The sequence below is a fragment of the Dreissena polymorpha genome, chromosome 10 (assembly GCF_020536995.1).
Source record: "Dreissena polymorpha isolate Duluth1 chromosome 10, UMN_Dpol_1.0, whole genome shotgun sequence".
Lineage (NCBI taxonomy): Eukaryota > Metazoa > Mollusca > Bivalvia > Myida > Dreissenidae > Dreissena > Dreissena polymorpha.
In genome coordinates, this window is record NC_068364.1 from 76,223,798 (window position 1) to 76,248,676 (window position 24,879).

General features: G+C 35.5%; 1 protein-coding gene across 1 annotated transcript; it reads left to right on the forward strand.

Moving 5' to 3' along the window:
- The first annotated feature begins 4,737 nt into the window (after positions 1-4,737).
- On the forward strand, positions 4,738-22,267 carry LOC127847887 (carbonic anhydrase 2-like). The gene is made up of 8 exons (XM_052380108.1): positions 4,738-5,184; positions 9,889-9,918; positions 14,381-14,554; positions 15,958-16,106; positions 17,134-17,226; positions 17,568-17,631; positions 20,113-20,270; positions 21,350-22,267. Exons 1-8 carry the CDS (start codon positions 5,121-5,123, stop codon positions 21,596-21,598), a joined length of 981 nt encoding a protein of 326 aa, XP_052236068.1. The 5' UTR covers positions 4,738-5,120; the 3' UTR covers positions 21,599-22,267.
- The last annotated feature ends 2,612 nt before the right edge of the window (positions 22,268-24,879 follow it).

The window sequence follows — 24,879 nt, forward strand, 5'->3', positions numbered from 1 at the left end:
CAATGTTAAGAGAAATTACCAGAGTTGATAAGAGACTCGTGACCTGGTCAGTTGACTCATTCAGATGTAGGGACTAATTTGTAATGTACATGTAGTAGTTGAAGATCGATTATGTACATGCGTAGTTCAACAGACGTACATGACTTTGTTGCGTTACCTAGTCATCTCAAGATCTCTAGATAAACACTGTTTACCACGTTGGTCTCATTGCATGTTATGCATTACTTAAACCATCTCCTACATAGAGAATTAGACAAACGATTACATTTAGATGACTTCAGGCCCCAAAAGCCCTTCCTGGCGACCGTCAATCAACGAAAGCTGGCTTGGGTTAGACTCGTGAACACGCGCGTCTCTCTGTGCAAACTTTGCTCTAGTTCTCGCAAGAAAGCAGTTTCGACTAAGGTCGTCAATAAAAGCGTTATGGACAATTTCAATAGTTAGAGTCCCGCCTTATTGATTGGCTACTCCCAGCAGCATACACCAGACCTGACTAGCGGAGGGGCTCTGGTCGACGCCCCCCTTCCAACTCCCCCAACGGCCAGATGGGCTAAGGAAATGATGCTGATGATGCTTCTGATACTAATGCTGCTGTTGCTGCTGAAACTTTCTATGATGATTTTGTTGATGTTGATGCTGCTGATGATGATGATGATGGTGGTGATAATGATGATGGTGGTGGTGGTGGTGTGCTGGTGATGATGATGATGGTTGTGGTGGTGGTGATGATGGTGATGCTGGTGATGCTAATGAAAATGATGATGATGATGATGATGATGATGGTGGTGATGATGATGATGATGATGATGATGATGATGATGATGATGTTGGTGATGATGGTGGTGGTGGTGATGATGATGATGATGATGATGATGATGATGATGATGATGATGATGATGATGATGATGATGATGATGATGATGATGATGATTATGATGATGATGATGATGATGATGATGATGATGATGATGATGATGATGATGATGATGATGATGATGATGATGATGTTGTGATGATGATGATGATGATGATGATGATGCTGCTGCTGATGCTGATGATGATGATGATGATGATGCTTGCTGCTGCCTGCCGGCTGCTGCTGCTGCCTTGCTGCGCTGCTGCTGCTGCTGCTGCTGCATGTGCTGCTGCCTTGCTATGATGATGATGATATGCATGATGATGAATGATGATATGATATGAGGATGATGATAAATGATGATGATGAATGATGTGTAATTCTTGAATGGCACGCAATTTAAATTCATACCTTCGCATAAATCAGCTGTAGTAGTGAGCTTTAAAAAGTTTCTAAATGAACTGCACTCCTGTCATATCTTGACATCTTTTGCCACTGAACCGGGGTCATATCATTTTTCATCAACATGTTGAAGTGTAAAGTCGAATTTCTCCTACCAGTACGAACTTTCTTTAAGAAACCCTGGCGGGTATGTTACTCGGGGACATTGGTTGATATCATTTGCGGTGCAAAAACTTTTTCACTGGCATACCTTTAACGACATTTGTAAATAAAGTGCTAAAAACGGGGAAATCCAGGCATCGTCGATTTCAAATAGCCATTTTTCAATAAATACTGAATTATAATATTCAGGATTTTTCTGACATACATGATAATACCTCCTTTGCATAAACCAAAAGATATTTTAATTAAAAAATGCCTTTAAACACTTATATAACTGGATTAACTTAACCTACCGAAAGTCAGCAAAAATTTTCGGAAACTTTTCCAAGCACGTCCAACTTTTCACATCATATCGGGTTTCTGTACACGGAAACTGTAAATTTCGTAAAAAGAAAACACGCACCTCTGCATAAATGTTTATCTCATTTTAAATATGGATATTTATTTTGAATGTCTGCTCGACCATGTTATCATACGCTACGCAAAGGTTGATATGAAAAGTGTTCTTATCGTGAGTCGCCTTGTACAAAATGACTTATGAGATCGCAGAATAAGACGTAAAAAATGATGACATTGCAAATGTGTATTTGAAACTTGTGTTATCATTACTTCAAACAAGCTTTTATGTTAAATTATCTATCTAAAGTTCTCCTGAACTAAATGTTTGAAAACCAAACAGCATTTGTACAAAAACGGCACTTAAAATGCCTGTATCACTCAGTCGTAAAATAAAAAAATAAACTAAAATAAAATAATGATATAAAGTTAGAAAGCGTTTTTTTATAAGTCAAAACCGCAAACCCCGACCCAATCGCATCCTCGTCCCCCTCGAACCGTCGTCTCCAGATACAAAAACGTCAATATCACACAGAAAAAGACGAAAAGAATCTAATAATTTAAATAAAAACTTTAAAAATAAGTATTATATGAGGAAGACAACAGTAAAACGATAGAATATCAATTAACGATACATATTTAACTGAATGAATTGAAACTAAGGACTTATTTTACAGAATTTTATAACGAGACTTCAATTATTTTTTTCAATCTTGTAATTCTCGTGACCTGTGCCTGTCAATACTAGAAAAACAACACATTAGTATTAGCCAAACTTAAAAATCATATGCCATGAAATTCGTGCATCAAGAAGCGCCTTAAAATGTGATAGCTGCGATATTCACCAAGCTAATCAGTACCAGTATAGTTACTTTTCTTTTAAGTAAAGTACATCAGCCAATTTTAAACAAATCAATTATATATCGTAACATACTCTTTTAATACGTTTAAGTAATCATAAGGAAAATGAAAAAGGTATTTCAATGTAGCATGTATGCGTTAATAATTAAAACAAAGTCATGTGTGCGAGCGGGACTTTTGTACAAGGTTTGTTTAATAAATTGTACAAGATACAAGATACATGAATCTTTATTTTACGTTGGATATTAATAACAGTAAACATGAGCTCACGGGCTATTTCCCAACAAACAGATGTATTTAGTATAACAAGAATAATGAGATAAAAGAAAGATTAAGCATATTATATAAGCATCTAAATTCAAAGACATAGTTAACGCACATAAAACACAAATTAAGTACAATTGTTAATTAAGAGCATACAATTGCGCATGTTACAAAGGGTAAGATACCTAAAACTACATCAAAGTTATCTTGCATTGTTCAATATTAACGCATATATTACACGCATTTAAATACTTAAAACAAGCATAGCATACATATCATAAATTTAAGATATTAAAGCAAGTTAAGCACGTAAATACACGTTTAAAGCATATTAAAACACATTAATAACAACTACATAGCACATCAGCGTTTTTTCCTCTATATAAAGTTGTACTGACCACAAGTTGGTATACTATTGAAAGGAGTTTGATATATGACCCCCCCTCCCCGTTATTGTAAGTTAAAAAATATGAGCCGCGCTTTGAGAAAGCCGGGCTCAAGGCATACGTAAATTATCGTCCCAGGGGGGCCGTTTCATAAATGATCGTACTACAATATTAACTTACGAGAGAATTTTGTAATCTTAATAAGTAGACGAGCTAGCTCGCTATGCTCGTCAAATATATACGGCTCTAGAGATGCCAATGTTTAGTTTAAACCTATTTATTTTAGCTCGATTGCATCGAAAGCCTAAGGCTAAATGCTCTCGAGTCCGTTTCCTGGGCCTAGAACCAGTACTTGGTGTCTTTGGGGGAGATCTAAAGAACGCTCCCACGATGAGGATCGAACCCGTAACCTCCCGGTCGCTAGGCGGACACCATATCCATTACACCACGGCGACCTTTCCATGCCAATGTAAGTAATTAAGTACTGAAAATGTATACACATATGATATGGACTTTAGAAATTATGCATCTTGGAAAAATGTATCGTTTCGTTAATGTGTATTACGATATTTATTGAAACGGTCCCCAGATTTGCATGCGCAGTCTGTAAAGTGCTTATCACTTCAGGCTGTGTGTATCGTGGGATTAGTTGAGTTCCGGAATGATATATTTCCCTATTTAATTAGCTTTATTATATCCCGGCGCTTTAATTATGAAGAAACGCCAGCTGATACTTAGCGTCTTTCGTTGTTACGGTGTTCTTTCAACAAAACATATTACTATCTTTATAGTAATTACCTTTGATCTTCTTGAGTACGTTTAAGAGAATCCGCTACAGAAATATACATATATTTCGCGTTAACACAACAGTTTGTTAACGATGCTATTCATTGAACTCAATTCCGATTCCGGGAATCATTCATAATGACATTAACCATGTTAAAGAAACTTACCGGCAATACGCCATGTGGATAGAAAATGCAATTTACACCAATGTTCTCGTGTGTCAAAATAATTGGTTTATATCATGTGCCGTTGAAAGGCACAATTTGTTAACGATTCTATTGATTGAACTCTCTTCCGATTTCGAAAATCATTCATAATGACGTTAACCATGTTCAGAAACTAACCGGCAATACGCCATGTGGCTAGAAAGTGCAATTTACACTGGTCAATGTTCACATGTGTTAAATAATTGGTTTATATCATGTGCCGTTGAAAGAGTCCGTGGTTTGATGGGAAATCTGTGAGTTGAGGAAGTATGGAAGCACAAATCTGTTATCACGTGGAACAGACTTATTAAATGATCGTTCGAAATACATTAACATAGTCCATAAATGAAAAATGCGCTACGCATCATTCAATTAAAAATTTTCTGATAATTAACCTACAATTTATTGACGTTTTAAAAACAGCGGAGAGTATATACAGCCTTGAGGCAACCCAGTGTTATATCACAAAGACGATCGGCCGAGTACACTTAACATATCTCGGCCCTTATGCGACATGCACATGGTGCATGGACATGATAATAGTGACAAGTATATGTCAGCCGAAATGTAAAGCAGGACAAAATTGTAATCTGGAGCGGCCGATTTTGTATTTCAGTCAAAAATACTTCGACAGGTGGACTATACTTAACTTGTGTGATTTAAATTACAAGTTATATTAATATTTTTTAGATATAATTTAGATGTATTTAAGTGAACAAAAAAGCAATACAGTTTCATATTGATATATGTCTGTAATACCATCGAGTGGGATTTAAATATATCCTTTAACGATACAATAGACTGTCAGAAAGCCCCTCAGATTGATGCGTTACTAGGGGACTGCGTCTTGTTGCGTCAAACATGACCATATTGTGTCTTTTGTGCATCATCGCATTGCAACTGACCGTGGTGTTCTCCAGCGCAGGTTGGTCCATTGTAACTTCAATTTACTTACCTTGACATACCGTTAGCTTTTATAACATCTTGTTTTGTTTCATATAGATCTGGTTAGAAGAGTATCATTCTTTTGAATATCTAGAAATTATTTTTTTTTTCTGACGATATATTATTGTTTTTATTTTTCTAGTTGCATCCCTTGCGCACTTATTTAAATTGTATTTGATCTACTTCGGGCGCTACCTTTTGCATTAATGCTTTTCCGATAAATAAACGTATAATCAATTATGTTGAGAAACATTAGATTTGAGTCTATTGTCCCAAAGGCTTCATGTACTTAAATCGAAATATTATCTTAACGTGAGAAGTGTTCATAAGGTCAATCTGTTAAAGTTGAAGTCCAAACAATATTTACGCACTGTTATACCGTGACATTCACATTACTGTTTTGTTCACGTGCGCAAGCAACACTAATTACGTATGCAGATGTAAATCTGCACATTCACACGCACAAGTCTTCACGTGCGCACAAATGCAACTCTAAGACGAGATATATATCTTTTTTTTCCTCTATAAGATAAATCTAGATATGTCGACAAACTGCCAACTATAAATGAAACTTCATACAGACACCTACATGAACATTAATTTCCTAAAAACGGGAGGATGTGTTTATCTCAACACATTTGTCTCAAATTGCACTTATTCTATTGTCGTAAAAGAAATTGCTGATAACGCAAATGTATTAAAAAAGGATGTTATTTTTTATGAATTCCTTCACCTTTATCAGAATAATATAAGTGTTTACTCGTGTCTATCCTTCTAACTCGCAAAAGATTTTAAACCCATGTGCAGTAGACTAGATCAACATGTCTAGCCTGCTTTTGCAAGGGCACTATCAGAGTAATACAAATTCATCAACGTTAAATCGAATATAAAACGTACTTCCTGTTTATATACACGCATTATTATAATTTTAGGTGCAAATGATTGCAAATGTGTTTTTTTTCATTCTTCATGTATAGCAACCCAGCAAGAAAAATCCCCGACCATACTGGGGATCGATCCCGGGACCTTCTGATTCCAAATTAGACAGACACTCTAGAGTCGCTATAAAAATAAGCTCATACGGCAATGTGTACAAGGTACAGAATCAACGGGGTGTTCAGGGGTTTATACACGGACTGGACAGAATGTAATCAAGTTATTGAAATCCGTGTGCAAAAATCTATAGTGCAAAAAAACAACGGTTTTCTTGCAGTTTGTGCAATTTTAAGTTATAAGAATAAATTATTGAAAACGTCTGAAATCGTTGACAAAATTCCACGTTGCCTGTCTTATAACCGTGTTAAATGAATGCAGTAAAGTGGAATTTTTAACACGAACACATGCTTATTGGCGTCGCACTGATAGCGGCGACTAGTATGTAATACGTTTTATTTTCGCTTATGGGAGAAGTTATTTTACGGATCAATGTATATATTTTTGTTGTCAGAATATCTTGCATAGGAGTGATTTTTTGTGTAAATTAGTGTAAATAAGTACTGCATTTGTGCCTATTACATTTACTACAACATTTTTTGCCAATAATGCAAAGCTAATTCTTTTAATTAATAACTGATCACAGGGACTGGGCAATAATAAAAGATCACAGGGACTGGGCAAATACGCGAACCGGTGAAAGTTTCTGGTTTTGTATAAAAACTAAACTTCTTTGTTCCACTATCCTAGCAACCACCTACATGTAGTTACTAAAAAAGTACCTACATGTAGTTACTAAAAAAGGCGCTATAGAGCGCGAAGCGCGACACGTATTATTAATTGTAATAATGAGTCTTGATAAAGGAAGCAGCCGCTTATCAATGAGGAGCACCATCACAGCACCCCAGTCTCATTACTATCAAGTTCGCCTACAGGTTTTTTTAAGAACCGCAGGCCTGACCCGTATCTTGCCAGTGGTATGGACCCTTTGGTATGGACCTTTAACCCCGCTCACTATCCAGTGTTTAAACTTCCGGGTTTACATTTAAACCGACTAGTAATAGCTTATTAATATCTTAGTTAGAAGGTGAATTCAAGCTGTTCCGTAGTGTAGTGGTTACACGCTCGCTTCACATGTGAGAGGCCCAAGGTTCGAACCCCAGTAGAATCAAATTGTTTTATATGTGTTCTATGTTAACTTTTTTGTTTGATGTACACATTAGACATTTTAGTTTAAATAAATATGCTGTTTTATTGTACCCATTTTTTGTTTTTATTATGAAATATATGTGTGAGAGGGTGGGGGGGGGGGGGGTCGTAAATACATTAAAACTTTTACAGTGTTTTCATATCAATGAGTTCTCAATCGTAAACGAGCAACATAAGAATAAGTTCAGAATCATCTCCCCTTGAAGTTGAGAAAATATGAAATTACGCTTACAAGATGAAACAGATTTTTTAAAACCTACATAGTTCTGTTCCATTAATGAAAACTGCACACGGATGCCAGTAAAAAAGGAAACCAATGTAAATAAAATGAACTATGAAATATGTGGGGGTTACAACTCAAAATCATAGATAATGGTTATTTGGGGGTTATAACACAACATCATAGATAATGGTTATTTGGGGGTTATAACACAAAATCATAGATAATGGTTAAACCAGTATCTTTTTTCTATTTTGTTAAAAATAATCGGCCAATAAATTAATATTTACAGTAGAAAAACAATCGTTCCATGTAACTTAATTGAGTGCCTTTTACACTGAAATTCCCGACGCCCTTTGATGCTTTGCATCAATACTTATCTTGTTATATAAAGAAATACTGAGGTGTTTTACATTGCCATAAACCATATAAAAATCTGTCTTGTATGCACTAGTTGAAATTCTTCAGAATTTTTTTTAAGTTATTTGAAATAAAGCACCACTTACCGTCAAAGTTAAAAGGTGGAACCCCAAAAAGTCACGTGATCCTGCATGCGTATACGTTCTCCTTATACCGAGCCCTGCTACACACACACCCTCCAACTGAGAAATTCTTTCACGAATATTCCCATTTCACGACATAAGAGGGACGTCTGACACACATGTAGGGTTTTTCCATTGTGGGCGCAAATGTAACTCAGCCAGAAAAATCCCCGACCATACTGGGGATCGAACCCGGGACCTCCCTGTTCCAAATCAGACAGACACTCTATCGCGTCGCTATAAAAGCTAGCTCATATAGCAAGGCAGTATAAGTTGTCCTTATACCGAACCCTGCTACATATATTCACTATACCGTTTTCTGTGAAAAATATTTTGTATTTCACTTATGTGGTTTGCTTTCACCCATGTAGAGCGTTACACATGTGTTAACACGGTCACTGACCATTATAGATACGCACTAGTTCATGATTTTCAATGAGAAAATAAAATCGGTTTAGCGAAAATATCTGCAAATTTTTTAGCTCATTTCTTAAAATATATCAGAGCTACATAAATTAAAATTGAAATTGGGAGAAACTACCTCTTTTCATACGCGCGTTTAACTCGACGAATATATTTCATATTAAATAAATCAGACAAAAGGTAATAAGCGATCCTATATTGACGACTAGAGTGTAAAATTCCCTTTGATAGCACATACAAGAGGCCATATGTTTGAATGGTTGGTTTCTGATAATTATGACTCAAGATGTATTTTACACTTGTGTAATACATAAGACATTTAAAGCGAGTATAACCGTACAGTTTATATTGTGCTCGAAATGTGCACATACATAAAGTATCTCAATATTCGGATATGGCTTAACCGATTTATGCCTAGCGTCTAGAAAAAAGGACTTGACAAACATGATGCGGCGTCTCATCAGGGTCTGCGCTGTTTTCTTAAAGAAATTTCTGTAAGAAATATTCTAAATATAGAAATAAATATACTAGACATCCCTAATTTTGGAAATAAATTGATCCAATTTAGAAGGATGGGAAAGTCCACTAGGCATAAATGGGTTTATGTAATGCCATAGTTCACATATACCTATAATATAAAATGAAATAGAGTGATTGCAGAACTCTACAGAACTCTGAATAAAGGTGTTTGCTACCCAAATAATATCCCCTTTAAAATATGAGATACATTAACACATATTCAAGTGTGATCCGATTTCCAATTGGCAGAACGCAGCACATACAAAAAAAAAAATAACATACATGGAACAGTCCAAAAACCTAATGATTGTTAATGATCTTATTTATGCAATGTAAGATTTTATTGATCCCATGAAAGATAAAAATTATACTGTAAAATAATGCACAAACATTTAAAAGTCCAAGTACCGCAACTTGGAGAACCAGTTTTTGGACTGTTAAATGTATGTGCAATATTTAACAGTATAATTGGGACCGTTTCAATAAACATCGGAATACACCTTTACGATACGATACATTTTTCGAAGATGCATAATAGCTTAAGTCAATATTATATGTTTAAAAATTTTCAGTACTTAATTACTTACATTGGCGCCGTATATATTTTTTACCACGACAATACTGTATGATGCATGAAAAAAGTCATATTTTGAATGAAAGCGACAGCGAAATTATAGTATTAAGTCATAACGAAGAATCATATTTGGAAAATTACCGAAAGTTCAAGTTTCGGCGGAAAGAGTCGTCCGCACAGGCTCATCTGGGACGACACTTTACGCACATGCATTAAGCCCAGTTTTCTCAGAACGCGACTCACATATATTTTGCTGTTTTGCAGGAAATGTATGGACGTACAAAGATTCACTTGGTAAGTACACATATTTGAATGGTAGCTAAACAAGTAGCTTCATCGTTAGAAAAGTTTCATTTGAAAAAAAAAGTTGTTATATATAAAACAATGTGTTAACTACAAACCCGCCTTACACGACGGCTAGTTTTTATTTGTATCACACTTTTGTTATTGTGTATGTAAAATTTTGCCGCTGTTGTTATTTATGTCCATCATGACAAGACCTCATAGCAACTTTGTTATAATTCCTCAATACATAGCAAGCGATGTAATCGAGTCTGAAATGACAGTATTACCTTATCTAACACCTTCCCTCATATCTTCATTATATATTTTTACATTGGAACAGTCTGTATTTCTTCATGTATGTTGCATGTGTGAATGTTTTACAGATAGCAACAGTCTTCTATTAAACCAGATCTTTGTTTCTAGAATGTTTCCAATGATAGCTGCATATGTTCACCGTGTGTTTTGTCGTTGCGTCTTCTTTTTGTCTTTGCTCTTTGAGCCATCCAATTACATTATAAAGGGTGAGCACGTGCGCATATGGGTTATTTAAAGAAATATTTCGTGTACGTCGTGCTTCGCACTCGTGATTAAATCCCTACGCATCTACACTTCCGGCCGTGGGTTATTCGACAACATACTATAACGTACACGAATTATTTCGATTCAAACACGGTTTTTACTAAAGACTTATAAAATGTATCTTTTTCTTGTTTACTATTTTATGTGAAGTTCCGCCAATAAAATAAATTTTGGCTGTTCTGTCGATCAGATCTCCGACTTTCATAAATAAAATACCGGATTATTACGCTTGTGGAAAAATGTATGTGTTATGGTACAGCTCGTGCTTTCAGTGTATAAGCCCCGCCCATAATTATTGCAGAATAATCCACAGACGATTTTCTTCTTTGTTAATATGAAATTTGGCACGTGCCTTGTTAGAATATTTAATACCTGACAGCTGTCGTCAAACGAACCACTTGAACTTCTAAACGATTATTTCCGATCATTTCCGATCATTTTCGATTCACATGCAAACGCATCCTTCACGGAAATCGATATGAACTACATGATGTTCAAACTGGAAATATTGCAAATCTTCAAAAACGTGATTAAATAATTTATCCCACGCACGGATAGAAGAACTAGCTTCTTTTATCCCATCATCAGACGTGCATCGTCGAAATAATCATTGTGGAATAAATTTTCCTCTAGTTCGGCAGTGCTGAAATATAGCTGTCACGCGCGGCGGAGAATGGTCATATTACTCGGAATCACTATAAAGTAATCATTTTTAGTAAAATCGAATCAGATTCAACAAAACAAACAATTTGATACCAAGATGTAATATAGTATTAACACACGATGCAACTCAAAAAGCAAAAAAAAACATTATTTACAAATATTACGTGCGCGTACTCGTGACGTCATTATTAACACGTCATACGACACAATGCATGTTCTTTCACGCTAAAGCTGCAGTTGTTTAGTGTTTTTTCCCCATTATTTCTTAAAAATCGGGGACGTAGATGTATGATAAACAGAAAAACAGGTTAGTTACTGATCTTTTTGTAATGTATTAGGCTCGGCATTATTAAAATAATGAAACAAAGTTTGCTTAAAATAACTTTGGGATTTTCCGTGTAGAGCAAAGTCTCCTAATTTCGACATGTCCGTTATTTCGACATGCTTTGACATTTTTTATCTAATTCAGCCTAGTGCGGTGCGTTCTAGTCAATTTGAGTTCATATTTGATGACGTCATATATTTCTGACATCATCAAAATATGTCACTCATAAAAATTTGCGTTTGTTTTTTCCGTAAACCAAGGTTAAATAACACAGATTGTTTTGTGTTTTTACGCGAATGCGACCCTTATACAAAGCTGTAAGACACGCAGCAACGAGCGTTAAGTCTCTTTTCGTTTTCTTGTGGGAATACGTTATAATTTGTATTGAGAACGGAAAAACAAACATGGAAGATCATATTGTTAAACAGTTCTACTAAGCTGTGGGCTTTTTGACGGCAAATGCAGGGGTGTCGAAGTTAGGATAACAAAAAATCGTTTGAACCGTAATTCGACATAGCGAAAAATATAACTAAATAACTATTACGCATTGCCTTATGTAATCTTTTCATTATATATAGATATATGGGGGCCGGTCAGCTCGTACCTAAGTCAACTCGCACGTTTTATATAGATCAACATCATTACTGGGTAATTTAATATAACATGAACATACCAGCTCTAGTTTTTCTTGAATGCGCTTAGCTTTAACGAGTACATACGTAGCGACTAAATAGCCGGAAGTAGGATAATTGCAACTAATACCAGCTCCATCCTTGGTATATGAATTTTGCAACCCTGTTGCACAGCAGATTTAGCAAAATATGCGTTTGTTCTTTTCATCAAACTCCAACAAGTCAAACTGGTTTAACCAAGTCGTCTGAAAAACACGCGACTTCGGTGTTTCATTTGCTTAAATTGTTTGTTTGGTTTCTGATTTTTTAGGTTCCTTTTCATCAATTTCTAATTTCCGTTTCGTCGAAAGTGGAATGCAAAAACCGGCAAGCGTACGTTGCGACATTCTGAAAACGAATGCTTGGTAATACAAGTTCAATATTTTTGTCAAATTCATATCTGTGTTTGCCAACAAAATGTTTTGACAAGTTATAAACGGGTTGCAATGTTCTTTATTGAAACAATGGTGCTGCCCTACTAACTGTTACAACAATTAACAACTGTTAGCCAAGCAGGGTCGAAGACGGGGTCTCAACTTCTTTGCCGACATTCACACGTTATTGTTATAAAAACATCGTGACAATAAACAAGCACTTATTCCAATTAAACGCGGTCCGCACCGTGAACCGAACATGTTAACGCCAATCGGATTGAAATGGAGGCGGAGTTAGACTGATCGAGACGTGTGCAAAACTCATTGAGTCTTTAGGAAGCAGTGTTGACTGAAGCATTTTAATCGACAGATTACGTCACGGGTTGCTATTTTTGGCGTATGACCATTTTTAGGAAGTACAGTGGACATCATGGGGTTTTGTTATCGGCGTATGGAAACAATTATTATCGGGCATAATATACGGCCGTACGCCACTTAGCGCAAGCCCAAAGAATAATATTAATTAGAATTTTTAAATGTTGTGGTAATTTCCTGTTCCATTGAAAGAATATTAGTTTCGTTTACATTATTTGTTTTAAACAAACTAGAGGTGTCAAAATAAAGGGCACCATGTCGAAATAACGATCTCATAGTTCGTTAACATTGTCAGTAAGTACGATACGTATAAAGCATCCTTACCTGACAGTATACAGTTAAAAAGCAAAGGATGCAATTTTAATCTTAAACTGTCGAAATTAGGGTACTTTGCTCTAGTTCAATTTCCCTATTCTATTTTTAAAGAAAATAATTTACGACTAAGACAATTGATGGGATAAATCGAATACTAGGTCGGTGCCGAATAAAGCAAAGTTCATTTTGCTCGGCACGAAAATCTGAACCACTCGCCAAGGCTCGTGGTTAAGATTTTCTAAGCCTCGCAAAATAAACTTTTTTTTATTCGGCACCGACCTAGTATTTTCTATAAATATGTTGTGCGGGCGTATGTCCCGAGAAACATTATGTGTCCAACGAATATTACACATCGTCATAAAATGATGGAAAAACTCGGCATAATTCATTTGCGTAAAGTGTCGTCCCAGATCAGCCTGTGCAGTACGCATAGGCTAATCAGGGACGACACGTTCCGCCTAAATTGGATTTTTGCTAAGAAGAGACTTCATTAAAACGAAAAATGTCATAAAAGCGGAAAGTTTCGTCCCTGATTAGCATGTGCGGTCTGCACAGGCTAATCTGGGACGACATTTTACGCACATGCATTACGCCCAGTTTTCTCAATACACGACTCAAATGACGGAAAAACTCGTTCGTAGAATTAACGTTGTAATGAATAGTAAACGTGAATAGTGTAAGAGACTTAAACCCTTTATTATGTATATAATCAAAAGATTATTTGATAACGTTGTGAACAAAACTGTGATATATTTTTAAACCAATATCGCTGATATACTCATGTTTAACTCTTTCTTTCTTTTGGCTGAAATCTTTTGCTGAAATCTCAGCAGTCAAGTCGCCTTTAATATCACCGTATTGTTCTCGACGTTGTTAAATAACCTTATATTAAAACACAATTGGAATGGTTCTTATACTAAACCATATTAGGGAGAGAGTTATGCTTGTTTTAACACCCAATACCCGTGTGATTTGTGTTCATTTTGGTTTATTTGCACGACTGTGTGCTTGATTCTGTTTTATTAAAATTATGTGTGTGGTTATATTCACTTACAGTTAAACTATTGTAATCCTAAATATCTGTTGAAGTTTAAATAAACTCGGAAATGGTGTTTGATGAAAAACAAACCGACAACCGTTCAATATTTATGCTGTTCGAATCTCCGCAGGCCCGGATCATTGGCACTTAGACTACCCGAACTGCGGCGGCATACGTCAGTCCCCTATCGACCTGCAGACCCGAGATGTGGTCGTTGACGAGACCTACCTGTCCCCTATCATCTTCTCCGGATATGACCGCGCCCCCAAACTCTTCTATACCCTTGAAAACAACGGACATACCGGTGAGTGTTTTATTATAATACGTGTTCCGATCGATTGATTACATAGAGAGTATTTGTTGGATTCGGTGGATTATCGACTTTAATTCACGGGTGATCATAGAAAATAATATGTTTACGCAGCCACGAGTGAAAACATTTTTTTCTATGGTCACGATTGAATTAAAATCGATATTCCACCGAAGCCAACAAATTTTTTTTTTTTTTTAAATTTATGCGTTTTTTTCACAGTTTATATACATTGTTTAAGAGTTTAACTTAAGAATTTCGCTGGGATAATGGCGTTATTTTGTAAAAAAATGACGTCTTTCACAGTAAACGTGAACATTATCGATAATTTTCACTGTTTGAAACAGTGAAATTATCAGTTATAATTCACTGATATTTCTCTATAAACCACCGGAAAGCATGAAATAAAGATCGGTTCAGTGGAAGTTTAAGGAATACTATACGTTAATGAAAAACCAGTGTTTGTAGTCGATACCGCTGCTTGAACAATGTTAAATGTTCCTATTTCAGGCGTTCAATACATGTATACTGCGCGAATGATTTGAAACGGCGCTAATTATGAAGGAATTAAAAGGAAGAGTTGATGATTACATCGGTGAATGGGTAGTCAGATGAAGCCATAATAAAAAAATAATTAAGTGAAATAATGATAAGATGATATAATGGATAAATAATTGTTCGACGAAACGAATGGCTTTAAACAATACCAATCGATTAGTCGACGAAACGACCGAATACGCAAAAGCCTCTTAGTCACGCACTCATTATAATTGAAGCGTTCTTTAATTTCATTTAATATCTGCCATTTTGAAATATTGCTGCAAAGCCAACTGATGATTACCTCTACTAAAAGACCACGTCTGTTGTTCGCTGTAACGTCAGATTAAGAATTGCACAATATTTATTTGAGCCACGCAATATTCGTCTTACCAAAAATTTAAAGAAATTCACCATGCACCATTTGCTATTTTGCACAAATATAATTTATTCAATACAATGGATACTATATGAGTCGCGCTCTGAGAAAACTGGGCATAATGCATGTGCGTAAAGTGTCGTCCCATATAAGCCTGTGCAATCCGCACAGGCTAATCAGGGACGACACTTTCCGATTTTATGGCATTTTATGGCATTTTTCGTTTAAAGTCTCTTCTTAGCAAAAATCCAATTTAGGCGGAAAGTGTCGTCCCTGATTAGCCTGTCCCGTCTACACAGGCTTATCTGGAACGACACTTTCCACACATGCATAATGCCAAGTTTCTCAGAACACGACTCATATAAAATCAGAAAATGCAATAATTGGTCAATAGAACAATGGTTTCAACAAGTCATATTAATCACTCACATCGGACGATCCTTAGGTGGCCAATGAATGTTGTTCGTGTTTCCCATTCCAGTGCAGGTGGGCCTGAACGACAAGACGATGGAGATTTCCAGTGGCGGCCTTAGGGACACGTACGTCGCCGAGCAGTTCCACTTCCACTGGGGAGCCACCGAAGAGCGGGGATCAGAGCACTCTCTTAATGGAAAACACTTTCCCATGGAGGTGGGCTAATTAACACTTTTTCCCCGTATTAATATAGATATAGTTTTTCTGTATTTATATAGATATTGTTTTTCCCGTATTTATAAAGATGTTGTTTTTTCGTATTTATAAAGATATTGTTTTCTCGTATTTATTAAGATATTTTTAGACGTATTTATAAAGATATTGCTTTTCCCGTAATTATATAGATAGTGAGCCCTTTTTACTCAGATTGTAAAGAAGTAAAATCCGAAATTTATTGAAATTACTATTTTTTGTCCGTTATCTTGTTTTTTCTCCAATCTATTTATCACCTAAATATTTAAAGGTGTTTTATGACATAGATCATCAACGTAATTTTCTAACATAATCTTGCATTGTTCAAGTAGTTTCGATAGAAACAAAATATCGTACACTCAAAATGTGATACTCACTTTAACGTTTAGGGTTAGCATAAAAATAGATTCGGTCCGGCTATTGGACACAAACTTTTTGTTTTGTTTTAAAGGGGCCTTTTCACAGATTTTGGCATATTTTGAAGTTTTTCATTAAATTCTTTATATTGATAAATGTAAACATAGGATCTTAAAAGCTCCAGTAAAAAATCAAGAATACAATTAAAAAAAGGACAAAAAAGTAGCCGGTACCAGGGCTTGAACCAGTGACCCCCGGAGTCCTGGAGTCTGAAGTAAAAACGCATTCGCCCTCTCGGCTATTCCGCCGAGTATATACAGACTAAGTATTTTATACCTTATATAAGCAATCTTCGTTGTTTCGTAAATTTAAACGACAACAACAGAACTCTCCAAATTATTCAATCGTTTCGCGTTGCAACGCTTTATAATTTTTAGGTTTTCAAATCGTCAAAAGATACATATAATGGCTATATTGGACTATGGTAAATGTTCAGTAATACTGTTTCCTCACAAATATCATAACTAAAACGAAAATTTGCGAATCTGAAACAACTTTTTTCAATTTTGTCAATTTACCAAACCGTGAAAAGATCCCTTTAATACACCAGTAATTAAAAATATCCATCTTTTAGATGCACATCGTTCACTATAACAAGAGGTACGAAAATTTCTCCTCCTCCGTTGACAAGTCGGACGGCTTGGCAGTGCTCGGCTTCTTCTTTGAGGTAATGACGTGTAATAGCTGACGGATCAAAACCATGACTTTGTATTAAAGGTGCTAAGGGGAGTTTGTAGACACTGGTTGGTTGCGCGTTCTGTTACAAATAAATCGACAATACATCACAAAAAAAGATTCAAGCAAGAATGTTAAATACATAAAACATTAAAATTAAAGATTTTATTTGTTTGTGTGTGTGGATGCAGTTTTTGCGTACACGTAAACATCACCAATTGTGTCTTATTGCAGTAGTGTCCTCTGACTGTGTTATTGAAACTTATTTAAGGTTCTGCTCCAACAATGTAAAAAGATTGTTTAATGAACACATTCTAACTTTGATATTTTCAGATTGGGCGATTTAACAAACATTTTCAAGAAATTATCGACCACTTTGTCGAGATACAGTACAAAAGTAAGCATGATGGTTTCTTTAACCCATTTATGCCTAGTGGACTCTCCCATCCTTCTAAATTGGACCATTTCATCTCCACAGTTAGGGATGTCTAGTATTTTTATTTCTATATTTAGAATATTTCTTACAGAAATTCCTTTAAGCAAACAGCGCAGATCCTGATGAGACGCTGCATTATGCGGCGTCTCATCTGGGTCTACGCTGTTTGCCAAGGCCTTTTTCTAGACGCTATGCATAAATGGGTTAATGATGTATACCGCTTGCAATTGGCACATCTCACACAACGTAACTGCAATAGTGATGCACATCATTGCAGCAAAACTGTTGGTTACCGCAATTATGGGATCAGATATCATGCAATTACGCTAGAGTATGCAATATTTTTTTCCACGAAGAGTACACAAACTATGCAAGTAAATATTGTGTGTTTTCTGAAGTGAAACGAAAAACTTAGTACATGTGTTCTATTATTAAGGAAAAACACTAAATATATATGTAAACTTCTGATAAATTTGTAACTACACTTGGAGATTTTTCTAACGCAGAACGGATTTTGTTGAAATTTGGACTCAGACTAGTTCAACACATATCAAATACATCATTAAAAATTAATGGAAATTGATTAACATTAAAATATCAAACATTACAAATTAAAAATATCACTGACTTTCAACATTGCGCTCATGAATATCATACGAGCCATATTGTTTTTCTAGTTAATGTTATGTTTTCCTAGTGTAAAACCCTTACCGAGAATGATGAAATTGAAAATAAATTGGTAGAATTCTATCGCATTGTACGATTTTTCGAACGCAGCAAACTTATTATCTCAGTTATGAGTAAATATTTTGATTTAAAAGTGTACATGTGATCATTTGACTACAGTATGTGCAAGCAAACGATAAAATCATTCATCCGTGACGATCGAATGCTTCAGCAAGTGGGGAAGGTAGCCTGCAAAATTCCGATTGCGCTGTGTATCAACCCACCTAAAATGAAGAAATTGAAATAAAATTAGAATCATATCACGTTTCACCATTTTCACGTGCAAAAAGATGAAACCACACCTACCCCATGTTCAAACGGGGAGACGGAAAACTACAACGGGCGAGGCATGGTATGGTATTGCGCGAGGGGGGGGGGGTAAGAGGGTTAGGGTTAGGGTTTGGGTTAGTGTTAGGGGTCGGGTTAGGGTTTGGGTAAGCCTAAACCCAACCCTTACCCTAACCCGACCCCTAACCCTTACCCTAACCCTTTTTTGGGGTTATCACCCCTGACCATGCCTCGCCCGTTGTAGTTTTCCGTCTCCCGTGCAAAAGCGCTTCATTGTCACGTATGAATGATTTTAAAGTAATCATGCACACAATATAGTCAATTCTGCAATTTGAAAGCAAAATCTTTACTCATTACTGAGATATTCAAGTTTGAAAAGTGGTACGTTAGAACAGTCTCCAAGTGTATTCCAAAGCCATGAAATATAGTTTTCCAATTGTATTAACACACCTTTCCTATTGCATTATAGCAATTTTCGATGTGCAGCATTTTAAGGATAGACACCGTTTACTACTTTACAAAACACTGTTATGTAATGCTAATTGTATTGCTATTTCTTCCAGTTTATTTTTTACTGGGTTTACAATGGTTTCTGAAGCACCTTATATTCCTTTTCAAGTTATATTTTTTACCTGTTTGCTTCATAGTTAATTGTGGACTCATGTATACATTTAATGCTTTGTATTTTCTTTAGTTATTTGCCCACATAAAGTCGTAAGAATTGTATATTTGATCTATATCCCATTGCCTTTTTGCAATAAATTTTACATTTCAAGTCCGATTGTATCGCTAGTTTTCGTTCAACTGTTCAATCTTTTGTCAGTGGTTTTCATTTCCATGTCATCAATGTCTCTTTTTCTCATTTAATAATCATGTATTTAATTACATATTGACGTTTGGATTTTAATGCCAAAGCAATTTTATTTACACATGCGCAATGCACTAAGGGATATCCTTATCAGGCTAGTACAATACTATGTTATGTGGCTAATACTACTTTGAATAGGCTGTAGGTGTCACACGCACGCGCTTAAAATTAACAGCATTTCATGTGTATGCATATCATGATTTTACCGAAAACAACTGACTATTTGGAGCTAATTTGATGCTTACATAATAAGGCCTCCACGTGTAGTTTACATGATCATTCTAGCATGCTTTACATATGACAAAACGATTTCCGAAACACAGAACATACGAAACATTTTGAATCGGACGGATTCGATATCTGTTCTTAAAGAAATCAAGTTGGTTTGTAAATTTAATCAGAATAAATATGTGTAATTGCAAGTGCACGTATCTTTTGTTGTATTTTACCATATGTTGTTTTATAATGCACCTTCTTCATATACTGGACATGAAATTTTGTAAAAGTTGTCTGCATGTATACACATCACACTGAACTAAATGCCTTTGAATTTATTTTAGACGAAAATATCACTATCAACTCCATTCCCTTGATAGACTTGATGCCTGCTCGTCTTACCCATTACTTCCGCTACTTGGGTAGTCTGACCACGCCCCCTTGCTATGAAAGTGTCACGTGGACCATTTTTAATGAGACCATTGAAATAGCAGAGGAGCAGGTATGCACGCTTCCAATTTTAGCAGAATAAATTATGCCTCTTTTTTAATTTCTAGATGGCAATTTAAGAACCGAAACCTTTCATAACATTTCCAAGGATTATCTTTTGACTCCTTTTTTATAAAGGGTATTTGGATGTATACATATATATTAATTAATTAATTTATTCCTTGTACGGATATAATATTTATATATCATTTGGATATAAACAAATATATTATTTTTCAAATTAATATCCGTCCGTAATAAATAAATTGTATTACAGGTAGAAACCTAAGCTTGAAACATTGCTTCAAATTCGCACGAATTTGTTTGATTAGTAATGTTATTGTCATAATTAATAAAATACGAACTATTACTTTAAGTGTATGTAAACATTGTAACGATGCATATTTCAAATATTGTGATATATTTATGTATTTTAGACCTTTATTTGTGAGTATGTGTTAACTAATTTCGAAAGCACTAAATTGTCACTCCTAACTGCTGTGTATTAAGTTTGCTTCCAATATCAAGCTATCAAAATCACTGAATATATACTCGACATTTTATTTTTTCTAAATCTTAATTTAAACTTTGCTGGACACATTGGTCATTCAAGAGCACCGTGACTGCTGTTTATGTTAACCCATTTATGCCTAGCGTCCTGAAAAAAGGACATTGCAAACAGCGTAGACCCAGATGAGACGCCGCATAATGCGGCGTCCCATCTGGGTCTGCGCTCTTTGCTTAAATGAATTTCTTTATGAAATATTCTAAACATAGAAATAAATATACTTGACACCCCTAATTTTGGAAATAAATTGATCCAATTTAGAAGGATGGGAGAGTTCACTGGGCATAAATGGGTTAATGTACAAAATGCTCGATGTTGTGCTGATATGTAACAATTGCATACAACATAAAATATGCATTATAAGTGTTAGAGTTATTTCAGCATATACGTCGTGCATAAGTCAACTTTTTACCTTATTTTCCGACTTCAAATCTCTTTTAAGATGACCTTCTGATTGTCTTTAAGTTCAATTGAATCACAATTCGTTTGATTCGATGAATTTAGATTCTTACCATGTCTTCCAGCTGGTGGAATTCCGCACCACCATCTTCGAAAACGACAAGAGCGACGGCGGCGTTCCCATCGACATTACTGACGACTACCGGCCTGTCCAGTGCATGTTCCGACGCCGACTGTACGCCAGTCACCCATCCCTGAAATACGACATGGAGGCAGGGAAAACAATAACTAGCGGCGCCTCCAATGTACTGAGCCGTCTCGTTTTCACTTATTTTGTTTGCGTATGTTCTTTTGTAACATTATTGTTTCTCTGATTAGCTGAGTAGTTTCATTTTGTAGGTGTTATTTCATTATGCATATACATTTCATACGTTTTTTAAACATCTTTCTTTAGACCAGAATTTTGGTATTGAGTGGAATAAGGTATATTTGATAACTGTATATATCTATTCGGCATGTATAGTTTGCCACTAGAACTTAGCCTACTGTGTACATTAATGAGCAGTTGTGTTACTTACCAAAAAAAGGTGATTTGTGTGCATAAAAATTACAACACTTAAAAACTGAATGGAACTTAATTTCACAAACTCTATGTTTATTGGCATAATTAAATAAATAAATGCATAGCTTATAACGATACTGTAAAGTTTACTTCAATATTTAAAACTGTAATCAACTTCGTATTATTTTGCCTTAAGCTTACATTTCCGTAACTTTGAATGGTACCCGAGTATGTCCGTAAAACTGCGAAAATGTGGTCAAAATCAAAACAAGATATTGTGCCACATTTTGGACTTAGTTTTATGATAGGAATATAACTCGTTGCTTATTATACGAGATGTCCCATACTCGAATCCCGCAAAAAGCAAATTTTGTTATTTTTATCTAATGTTTTTTATGTTTTGCTTTTATAATGACTGTTGATTGTTCCGAATAATGTTAAGTTGTAAATAATTATATTAAATAAAAGTTTAAAACGCAAACATGTGGAAAATTGTTGTTATTACCTCTGTAACAAAATGTCTCCTGTCTTTTACATTTTATAGAAACTATTTGGAAATCTCTTGTTAAGGTGCGTAAATGTTACTGATATATGCACTTTCCATCTAAACGTATTGTTTGCTACGATATAAATTACTATATAGACATAGTGTTTGCTTCGATGTGAATTACTATCTAAACGTATTGTTTGCTTCGATGTGATAAACCAGCTAAACGTCGTGTTTGGTACGATATGAAATGCCATCTCAACGTATTGTTTGCTTCGATATGAATTACCATCTAAACGTATTGTTTGCTAGGATAAGAATAACCATGTACACTTGTTGTTTCCTACGATATGAATTACCATCTAAACGTCTTGTTGCGTACGATATGAATTGCCATCTAAACGTATTGTTTGCTACGATATGAATTAGCATCTAAACGTATTGTTAGCTACGATATGAATTACCATCTAAACGTCTTGTTTCGTACGATATGAATTACCATCTAAACGTCTTGTTTCGTACGATATGAATTGTCATCTAAACGTATTGTTTGCTACGATATGAATTAACATCTAAACGTATTGTTTTCTACGATATGATTTACCATCTAGACGTATTGTTAGCTACGATATGAATTGATATCTATCTATCTTCCAGTAAGGGAACATAGACCTATCTCGCGTCAACCGACAAGAATGTTAGTAAGACTGAGATAAAAAGACATGAAAGAGAGAAAAAAGTGTGTTATTATTAAAAACAGGTTAAAACAGGTTAAAACAGATCAGGTATACTTATGAGAGATATGTTCAACCCGGCTAACAGCCAAGCTGAACTCAATTCCAGGGAGGGTGACAATGTAGATGATTGTTCTGGGAAAGAAGGAAAACTTATGATATCGGTTGTGGTTTGGATGATCTGGGATGCTTTCGTATGGGAGGTTCTTGATGGTCTAGTGATAGGTTTGAGGTAGTCAGTTATAGAAATGGCTACCGGGTTATAAAAGATGTTGTGAAACATAACCAGGCGCTGGTCAATACGGCGGAAATCAAGGCGTCGCAAGTTTAAGGAAGTAAGCATGCCCGTGACACTGGACAGCCTACCGAATTCCTGTTTGGCCCAACGGGCAGCCCTACGCTGAACTGACTCGAGCTGTTGCAATGCGAGTCGCGGTATGCGGGGACCACACGGAGGCGCTGTACTCCAGCTGGGGTCTGACCAGTTTCTTCTTTGCGGTGGATTTGAGTTCTGGTGAAAGTACTTTTAGGTTGCGTCTGAGGAAACCTAGTGTTTGATTTGCTTTTTTTGTGATGTTGTCGTCGATGTGGTTATTGAAAGAAAGGTCATGATATATAGTGACGCCGAGGTATTGAGCAGAAGGGACAGATTATAGACGTAAACGTATCTAAACGTATTGTTTGCTACGCTATGAATTTTGATGAATTACCCTTTGCTTATATTTCGGCGAATATATTTGTTGCTGTTTTTCACGTTGATTATATATATACAGCTTCGAAAAAATATGAATTATTTGATGATAATCAAATGCATCGTATATTGGAAAATGCTTTAATGGTATAGGGCAGCGACAATTTGTATTTGGCTGTATACAAGTTGTTTCGTTGTTTTTACGACTTAAGCAATTCCGTACTATAAATATATTTAATAAATTAAAAATAATGAATGTTTTTCTTATATCTGACGAAGAATGTACTTGTTTATGCTATTAATATTACTTGGTATAGATTAATCTTCAAATATATAAATACAAAACACTTTATTGAAAAGGATTTGCTTTAAATACTTTTGATCATTAAGCAGATAAATGTTACAAGAAGCACAGCTAGTCGGTTGTTATGCCTTTAATAAGTGACGATTTTCATATGTGGCAGATGAATGCCTTTGTGTGTGCCCCTTACTTTTAGAAATGAGCACATATTGCAATCAATCAATACCAATGAATCAAGTAACCTTAATCAACACACAATGACATACTTTACTTGCGTTCAATTTTACTTGAAAATAAGAACACTTTGAGGAAACAAAATATGCGAGTTTCTTAAATAACCGACAGTTCCAGTTTGAACAAAAGTGGGAATTTTTTGTCCATTTTAAATAAGGTTGCGTTTCACATGTTATTAAGTGACCGCCTATTCACCGTTCAATCGGCTCCAGCGACGACTGTGTATCATGCGACGACTAAGATACTGTATACTGTACATGTCTGTTGAACGCGGAGTGTAAGTATTTCTCTATTCGGTATAGTGTACGCATTGAATTGAGCAGGTTTGAGTGTGTTCTTTGAACGCCTAAGTAAGAAGGACTTTGTTAAGGTACTGATGTGCCACTAGTGAACGTCAAAAAACTAAATGACCGACGTCAACAAAAAATGTGCTTCATAAAACAAAGCGTTTGAAACATTTTAAACACCAACCATTTACCTTAATATTTGGTTATATAGCCTTACGATTTTAATTCACTCTGTATTCTCCTTGGTAAGCTCGAATTCAAGTTTCTGATATATTCAACGGGAATGTTTATCCAGATGTCCCGAAAGGCTGCCTCAAGCTTAGTGTGTGTGTCTATGATATCAGGTTGATTTTTTAGTT

Bases quoted from the DNA above. Each gene is read 5' to 3' on its own strand.
- LOC127847887 (XM_052380108.1), top strand. From the start codon at position 5,121: ATGACCATATTGTGTCTTTTGTGCATCATCGCATTGCAACTGACCGTG. The intron at 9,919-14,380 runs GTAAGTACACAT...GAATCTCCGCAG, and splicing joins GACGTACAAAGATTCACTTG to GCCCGGATCATTGGCACTTA. The intron at 14,555-15,957 runs GTGAGTGTTTTA...TTCCCATTCCAG, and splicing joins TGAAAACAACGGACATACCG to TGCAGGTGGGCCTGAACGAC.